Source organism: Hoplias malabaricus, chromosome 2, assembly GCF_029633855.1.
Source record: "Hoplias malabaricus isolate fHopMal1 chromosome 2, fHopMal1.hap1, whole genome shotgun sequence".
In the NCBI taxonomy this organism is placed as follows: Eukaryota; Metazoa; Chordata; class Actinopteri; order Characiformes; family Erythrinidae; genus Hoplias; species Hoplias malabaricus.
The window spans coordinates 57,448,002-57,457,225 of record NC_089801.1 but is presented as its reverse complement, the minus strand read 5'-3'; the positions used below and the strand labels follow the sequence as shown (position 1 = coordinate 57,457,225).

General features: G+C 42.2%; 1 protein-coding gene across 2 annotated transcripts in view; it reads left to right on the top strand.

Moving 5' to 3' along the window:
* Positions 1-1,831: 1,831 nt before the first annotated feature.
* The window catches only part of LOC136686572 (proto-oncogene vav-like), a 40,023-nt gene continuing 32,630 nt past the window's right edge, over positions 1,832-9,224 (top strand). The window contains exons 1-2 of one of the 2 annotated variants that reach the window (XM_066660446.1): positions 1,832-2,964; positions 7,288-7,404. In XM_066660446.1, coding sequence (XP_066516543.1) covers positions 2,878-2,964; positions 7,288-7,404 — 204 coding nt within the window. In that variant the 5' untranslated portion in view covers positions 1,832-2,877. The remainder of the gene's footprint in view (positions 2,965-7,287; positions 7,405-9,224) is intronic. The other variant, XM_066660445.1, reaches the window with a different exon arrangement.

Sequence of the window (9,224 nt, the reverse complement as noted above, 5' to 3'; positions counted from 1 at the left end):
CATTAGTCAGATAGTATCGGTCAGTCCCCACTGTAGCGATACGTCATTAGTTCGATAGTATCGGTCAGTCCCGCTGTAGTGATACCTCATTAGTCCGATAGAATCTGTCAGTCCCCACTGTAGCGATACGTCATTAGTCAGATAGTATCAGTCAGTCCCCACTGTAGCGATACGTCATTAACCCGATAGTATCGGTCAGTCCCGCTGTAGTGATACCTCATTAGTCCGATAGTATCAGTCAGTCCCCACTGTAGCAATACGTCATTAGTTTGATAGTATCGGTCAGTCCCGCTGTAGTGATACCTCATTAGTCCAATAGTATCTGTCAGTCCTGCTGTAGTGATACCTTATTAGTCCGATAGTATCAGTCAATCCTGACTGTCCTCGCTGTACTGATATATCATGAGAGATAGATTGAGAGAGAGAGAAATAAAGAAAGAGAGAGAGAAAGAGAGAGAGAGAGGAAGTGGGAGAGAGAAAGAGAGAGAGAGAGAGAGAGGACAAAAGACAGAAAATGGGAGGGGAAAAATAGAAAGTGAAAGAGAAATGCAGAGTGAGAGAGAGAACATAGAGATGTTCACAAAGAGAGAGAGAGAGAGAGAGAAAGAGGGGAGAGAACAGCTGAAATGTTATGGTCCACTGCTGGTTTGTTCCTCCTCAGTGAAGCCTACAGTCCACATCTCTCTCTATCACAAACACACACACACACACACCTCACAAAAAAAAACTCATTTCACATACACAAACTCTCTCTCACACACATATATTTAGTAGCATACACACACACACACCTCACACAAAAAACTTCACATACAAAAACTCTCTGTCTCTTTCTCTCTTTCACACACACACACATATATATACCTAACACATACAGACACAAACACCTCACACACAAACATGCCTCAAATATGCCTCATACACACATACAAAATCTCTCTCTCTCTCTCTCTCTCTCTCTCTCTCTCTCTCTCTCTCTCTCTCTCTCTCTCTCACACACACACACACACACACACAAACAAAAATGTTAATTGTGTTGAAATCAAAGTCAATAAAATTAGTTAAAAAAGAAAACACTTTTTTTCTCAAACTCTGTGTGTGTGTGTGTATGTGTGTGTTTAGAAATCCCCCTTGGGATCACAGTATGAGCTGAGATATGTGTAATGAAGACGTTTGTGTACTGTCTATGCTATGATGACTATGAAACTATGATACTTTGCTGGATGTTGGTCATTTTAACACAACGCCACACAGCAGTGTCCAGACACTTCGCATTCCACATCACCACAACTGGGCTGTGTCCCAAACCGTGCCCTGCTCACTATACAGGGTTCTACCATTGTGTAGTGGTGTCCAAAAACATGGTGGACCATTTTCATTGCACTGATGCAATCCCACAATGCACTGCAATAAGTAGTGTAACCCTAATGGATAGTGGCTGCCCAAATGTCCCAAACCCACCCTCCCACAGGACCCCCACCATGTGAGCAAGGCTAGCACTGAAGTTTGGCACCGTCTCTCCTGTGGTGCGCTTGCCCTTGTGTTGAGGATCATTATCTTTCCTCATAACTCCACAGTGTTCAGACTCCGGATCACGGCCTGATGACTGAATATAATCTGCACACTGTTGCAGTACAGACATGCAGTGTGTGTGTGTGTGTGAGTGTGAGTGTGTGTGTGTGTGTGTGTGTGTGTGTGTGTGTGAGGAAAAAGGAAGTTAAGTGTGCATTTGAAAGGCTTCCTCTTTGCTGCAGCCTTGCAGTAAAATACACCCACCAGCGCTTGACAGAGCGAAAGAGAGAGAGATATTGAGGGGGGTGGGGAGAGGGTGAGTGACAGTACAGAGACAGAGACAGAGACAGAGAGAGAGAGAGAGAAAAGATTGAGAGTGAGACAAAAGATACATGGACAGAATGGAGAAATAAAGAAAAAGTGAGGGTGCAACAGACAAAGACAAGAAGACGGACAGCCAGGAAAAACGGAGAGTATCATACGGACTGAGAGAGAGCAAGACAGTGAGCCTTACAGAAGGAGATAACAGCAAGAAAGTGCGAGAGACATCTATATTGTGTGTGTGTGTGTGTGTGTGTGTTTGTGTGTGTGAGAGAGAGAGAGAGAGAGAGAGAGAGGGAGAGAGAGAGAGAAAGAGAGTGGAGGCCTCAGGACATTTTGTATATTTGGATTTGTTGTTTAAGAGATGTTTACAATTTGTTTAGATTTGTTTACCATTTGTGTGTAGATCAGTGTAGGGGTTGTGTGACAGGCTGTGTGTATGTTACATGTGTGTGAGTCTGAATGGCTGCTGTCTCTGGGGTCGTGCCTGACCTTCTCGTGGTGATTTTTTGACCCTTTGGTCATCCCCCTGACTCCGGGGTCTCTGGTCAATCTCAGGTCACTGGACGGAGTGTGTCTCGGTGTCTAGACAGAGGTTATCCACAGGTTAGCAGAAGGTGGTCTGAGGTTACTTTAGGAAATCAGGCACTGGGCAGAGGAGGTACTAAGGAGCAGAGACTGAAGGCTGTAGAAGTGGGTTTACAGTTGATTCTCTTATTTAAGTGGGTTTATGGGGTGTTTTAATGAGTTTACAGATGCTTATTTTAGGATTGAATTCAGGTTGTTGGACTAGGCTTAGAAGTGCTTTTAGTGAATGAAGGGTGACTTGGATATGTATGACTGGGTTTAGAAGTGATTTTAGGATCTGCAGTGTGGGGTGTATGTTTTTAGGGTGTATGTAACACCAGATTAGACGTGATTTAAGGATTTAGGAAGTTAAGAAGTGACTTTTAGAGAAATAAGGGTTGTTCTAGTCTCTGAGGTTTGTAGTGTTAGAGTATATGTAATAGCAGATTGAGATAACGGCGTAGTGAGGCTGTAGTAATGGAGCTGTGGAGGCAGTGTGCTTCGTGGCTGATTCAGTGCAGGGTTCTCCCGGATAATCACAGGGTCACCTGGGAGACTGCTCAGGTAAGTGTGCTTTAATATCTGCTGTGTTCAACAAGGTCTGTCTTTGCTAATGGCATTAAATTACTAAAACATTATTTGATTCAAACCCCATTTTTTTTAAAACTCCCTCCATTCATGTTGATTTGAGAGACAAGGTGTGTGATGATAAGAATAAGGAGAGACAGATCATGCTGAGGTTAGACAGACAGGTGACCGACAGATGACAGGTCAGCTGACTGGGTGTTCGCTATTCTGCATGTTACATAGGTTGGCAATGAAATATTAGCATCAGAGACTTCTCAGTCGACACCTTTTGGGTTCTGATCTCGTCAAGTCAAGGACCTGCCTGACAACTTCAGGCAGCAGACTATAAAACCTCACCAAGATACATGAACATTGGTTAAGCCTTAGCCTAAACAAGGCTGCTGTGGTCATCAGGAAATATCGGAAGAGGCACACTACCAGTACTCAATGTCAAAGTGGCTATCCTCAAAAGGCGACCATTTATGCAATCCGCTGCAAAACCGAAGGACATTTGCCTCTAGATTTACACAACACATATCATCAGGAACTGGTCACCCAGCTTTGGCTAATGTTACTCAAACGTTCTAATAAACTTTCAAAGAATATGTTTATGTTGGTCTTACACCAGGTGATTTTTAAAGGGATTTCAATGTGGCAGACAAATTTCTAAATTCAGAATAAAATCATGCAAATCCTTGCTGTTGAATCCTGAGTTGCATCGGTCTCCCGCCATCTCCATTGTTTGGTATGAGGGGGTCAGGAGCACTGTTTTTCTCTTGATGCTCCATTAAAATCAGCTGTGTAAAATGATCACAAGTGTTTAGTGTTTTAAGTATAGTTGAAGTGGAAGCTGTAAATAACCAATAAATGCTGTAAAGTACTGTATTTAATGTAGGAAAACCTCTTATAAGCTGCAATCTACCAATGTGCATGTCAGGCTTGGCACCCATATCCTATGACCAAATATACCAAATATAATGCAGCTTCACAGTGTCGATTCCTGACGAAGGGGGCTCCTGACCAAGCAGCTCTTTGACAGCAGTGAGATTGTGGAAGTGCCGGTCACTAATAAAATTGACGGTGAAACGGCAGTGGTTTGGTGGGTGAAGTGGTTCAGTCCATTCAGTCCTACACTGTCAAAGAAGAACAGCACTGTACAGGTACATAACTGTTACTAAAGGTACAAACAGTGTAAATAAACCTTTTAAAAGTACAGCCGTGGTTTTAAAGTCCACTTGTGTTCCCAAAAATTACATTCTCTTCTCCAGAAAAAGAGGATGATATCTGTAATCTTTCGGTATATTTTAATTAAAAGTTCTATAGATGAAATGGTTAATATACATATATGTTCCCTAACTAAAAGTACTGAATACACAGTGACAGTGCAGTCTTGCAGAGGAGATGGTTAGAGTGAGAGGAGAGGGCGGCCTTGTGCTGGTGATCACTAGTTGTGGACGAAGTGCACAAACCATGTACTTGATATAAATTAGAGATACTCACGGTAAAATATTACTCCAGAAAGAGTAGACGTCCTATTTTTGTACCTCACTCTGTGTAAAAGTATTAAAGTATCTGCCTTCAAAAGTACTAAAGTATCAAATATAAAAATACCATGATTTATTACAGCTATAACATCCTATTATCATTTTTGAGCACATTGTGGATTAAAAGACACTGGTGTCACTCTCAGTTCATCAGTCTTTAATGACACCACTCTCAGATTTATATGTTCGACAAATGGGTTCTTTGAACAACCACTTGTGGTTCCACAAAAAACCGTGTTTGTTTAAGACATATGTGAGTGTGGAGAACCTTTAAAGGTTTAAAAATTCATCACTCAATTAGTGAAAATGTTTTTTTATGGAACCAAAAGTGGTTAATCTATGCCACAAAGAACCTCATTTTTCTGACATCAAATGGTTTTCATCAAGTAGAACCAGGCGGCTCTGAAATAACTTTTTAGGAACCAGTATTGATTTTAAGATTCATTTCTCACTTAGTTAGAAGTTAACTTTTAATAAAACTTTGCTTTAAACAAAGGTTCACAAATGAGTGTGCACTGTTCCCGGAATGGTTTGGCTGATTCCTGCTGCTTTCACTTTGACATTGTTAAAGATTTTGTCTTATGAGACTGGTGTTCACACTTTGGCTTGAATCTTCTGTCAGAAACAGTGAAAAAGTGCAGCGATCCAGAGGTTTGAGTCTCTTTTTAAATTGTAGTTTATTCTAGAAGCCAAAGGTAGACAGTAAACAAACAGAATAATTTTAAAAAATGAAGAAACGGTGCACATACTGGGGTCAGTATGCTTGGCATCTGTAATGAAGTACATTAATACCATCCAGTTAGTAAAATACAAGCATTTTCAATACGTAACAGACATTTAAAACATGCAACAACACAGACTAATTTTCTAATGTTTCTGTTACATAACCGTGACCATAACTGGAGAGAGAAGTTAATATACAATAGCACACAGCCACAAAAAATCGTGAAGGAACTAAACACAGAGCAGGAATAGCCGAAGATAAAGTACAATGAACCAATGAACTATGTTATATTTACAGATCTGTAAACTGTGCAACCTCAGTGACACTGCAGTTCCTGCTGTATCATGCCCAATACTAAGCTGTACAATTCATTGTGTTAAAGCATAACAGGAACAATGCTGTCTCCTCTCTCAACATGCACAGCTGAAGTGCCCTTGAGCAAGGCATTTAACCCCCAACTGCCCTTGAGGGCAGAAATTGCCTCACTGCAATGTGAGGGGTAAATGCAAGGGCACAGTTTTGTTGCAAATTGTGTAAATTGTATACCTTTAAAACATTTCATATGGGAAGGAATATTTCAGCAAGACAATGATCCTAAACACTCTGCAAAAGCAGGAATGTGAGACATGCCCATTGTCTGAGTCTACTGACCCGATCCCACAGAGCAGTGCAGAAAGTAGAAGCTAGAGAGATTGTTTTGTCAGTCTCTAAAAGTTAGGTCTCATGGGCTACTCCCAGTGTGTGGTGGACAGTACCAGCCAAATGTGAGCCCAGGAAGGGCGAGTTGTGGACAGTGACATGTTCCTGGCGCCCTTAGGAGTCCTGGTTTATTTTGTCTTGTCTTGTTTTGTTTCGTAAACCTCTGATTTTGCCTTTATGTGTCCCATTAAACAATGTTAGGAATCTTTTTTTTCGTTTCTCTCTCCGCCACCTCTCTCTATCTCTACTGTCTCTCTCTTCTCTACTGTCACTCTCTCCCTCTCTCTCTCTCTCTCTCTCTCTCTCTCTCTCTCTCGCTATGTCTCTCTCTTCCTTCTAGTATGTTCACACTCCCCAGCTCTTACTGCATTCTGAACAGACTCTAGCTTCTCAGCTTTTATCTGTAGCACAGGGTACAGCATAGGGTTCACGTTGATGCATAGCTTACGGTTCGAAGCAGAAGTATAAATTGGGCTGGCCCTGGTTGTCCTCCACTGGAGCAGTTTGTGTTGGTACTGACTACTACACACTGGGAACATTCAACAAAACCTGAGCTCTGGAGCTGCTCTGACCGCTTTTGGTAGATTCTCCTGAGTCTGGGGGCACTGTGCAAGGTTGGGAGAGATTTACTTATGGTAGAATTGGTGATTATAATTGGCTATAAATTAGGACTTACACAGGATGAAAGACAGATTCAGACTCTGACCAGACCGACCAACAGACTGTGGATTAAATGACATCTCACTGGACTTAATAATGTGTCCATTTTCTACATCTATCTGCTGGAATAGGAAGTTAGTAAAGATCAGCTTGAGTGTGAAGAAAGCTGTTACCTAGCAGCAAGTTCAATCAGGGCCCAGATACTCAAACTACTGAGTGTTCAGGGAGACACTCATTGATGGACAAAGACACGGAAACATAAAAACAGTGAATGATATGTCCATCCATCCATTATCTGTAAGCGCTTATCCAATTGTTGGGTCACAGGGGGTCCAGAGCCTACCTGGAATCATTGGGCGCAAGGTGGGAATACACCCTGGAGGGGACGCCAGTTCTTCACAGGGCAACACAGACACACACACATTCACACCTACGGACACTTTCGAGTCGCCAATCCACCTGCAATGTGTGTTTTTGGACTGTGGGAGGAAACCGGAGCACCTGGAGGAAACCCACGCGGACAACACACCAATTCCTCACAGACAGTCACCTGGAGCGGGAATCGAACCCACAACCTCCAGGCCCCTGGAGCTGTGTGACTGCGACACTACCTGCTGCGCCACCGTGCCTGAATGATATGTGACTCATGTATATATATTTCTCCCATGTGTGTGTGTGTGTGTATGTGTGTAGGTGTGTGATTTGGCTCAGGCTCTGAGGGATGGTGTGTTGTTATGTCACCTGCTGAATAACCTACTCCCCCACTCCGTCAACCTGAGGGAGATCAACCTACGACCCCAGATGTCCCAGGTACAAGACAGAGTGTGTGTGTGTGTGTGTGTGTGTGTGTGTGTGTGTGTGGTCCTGACATATGTAAAAGCATGGGAACCAATGGGGTTTAGGGTTTAGTTTTAGAATTAGTGTTTAGAGTTAAGTTTTAGGGTTTAGGATTAGGATTAGTGTTTAGGGTTAAGTTTTAGGGTTTAGGATTATGATTAGTGTTTAGGGTTAAGTTTTAGGGTTTAGGATTAGTGTTTAGGGTTAAATTTTAGGGTTTAGGATTAGCATTCATTTTTAGGGTTAAGTTTTAGGGTTTAGGATTAGGATTAGTCTTTAGGGTTTAGGATTAGGATTAATTTTTAGGGTTAAGTTTTAGGGCTTAGGATTAGGATTAGTGTTTAGGGTTAAGTTTTAGGGTTTAGGATTAGGATTAGTGTTTAGGGTTAAGTTTTAGGGTTTAGGATTAGCATTCATTTTTAGGGTTAAGTTTTAGGGTTTAGGATTAGGATTAGTGTTTAGGGTTAAGTTTTAGGGTTTAGGATTAGGATTCATTTTTAGGGTTAAGTTTTTGGGTTTAGGATTAGGATTAGTGTTTAGGGTTAAGTTTTAGGGTTTAGGATTAGGATTAGTGTTTAGGGTTAAATTTTAGGGTTTAGGATTAGCATTTATTTTTAGGGTTAAGTTTTAGGGTTTAGGATTAGGATTAGTGTTTAGGGTTAAGTTTTAGGGTTTAGGATTAGTGTTTAGGGTTAAGTTTTAGGGTTTAGGATTAGGATTAGTGTTTAGGGTTAAGTTTTAGGGTTTAGGATTAGCATTCATTTTTAGGGTTAAGTTTTAGGGTTTAGGATTAGGGGTTATATTTTGGAGTAGGTTTTAGGGGTTAGGGTTAGGTTTGGGTCATTTTAAATTACGTATCAGTCTGAATCGTTTCCGGTGTGAATCAAATTGAGTCATACTGGAATATGACTCTGTGGTCTGTGTTGCAATGTGTGATGTCAGCATCCTCTGATTCATTTTCTAATGAACTGGATCAGAAGTGAATCCCACTGAGGTCACACTGCCCCCTTTAGGAAGGGGCTTCTCAGCTTGTCCCAAAGTTTGAAGATACTCTGACCCTGTAAGTCTTTACCCTCATTACCCAGTTTGCAGTGTGTAAAGTGTTCTCAGGAGAGTAGAGGCTGTTACTAATCAGGAACTCACTCCTGATTAATTAGTGTCTACTAACGTTTCATCACATATACAGCAGCTGTGGACATCAGGTGTCTGCACTGTGGTAGTAAGTGGTAGACAGTGGGTGAGTGTTTGAGAGAGAGAGAGAGAGAGAGAGAGAGAGAGTGTGTGTGAAAGGCTGGGAATCACTGTGGAGTGTGACTGTTTGTGTGTGTGTGTGTGTGTGTGAAAGGCTGGGAAACCCTGTGGAGTGTCACTGTGTGTGTGTGTGTTTGTGTGTGTGTGTGTGTGTGTGTGTGTGTCTGTGTGTGTGTTGTTTTTCGTGTGCTTGTTGAGAAAGACACAGTTTTCCTCAGTTGGTTCATTTCACGTGTGATTGGTTGCTCAAGCTGAAGGACGTTAACCCTTTAATTCCTCAACTCTTACATCAGCAACACGCAGATACCCATGTCTCCAAACAGCCAATCAGAGAGCAGATACAGGGCTATTGTGTGGTCACTGCTCCTTTCATCAAGGGTTCAGTCCCTGGTGATGCCCCAGCCCCATGTAAACCCCCCGCCTCTCTCTCTCTCTGTGAGGGGAGGACGGCACACTGCAGGCGTCTGTTCGCTGATAAACTAGAACTGGGCAGTGTTAGTGTTCCCCTCCAAGTGCATCGAGCTTATATACTGACCCTAATG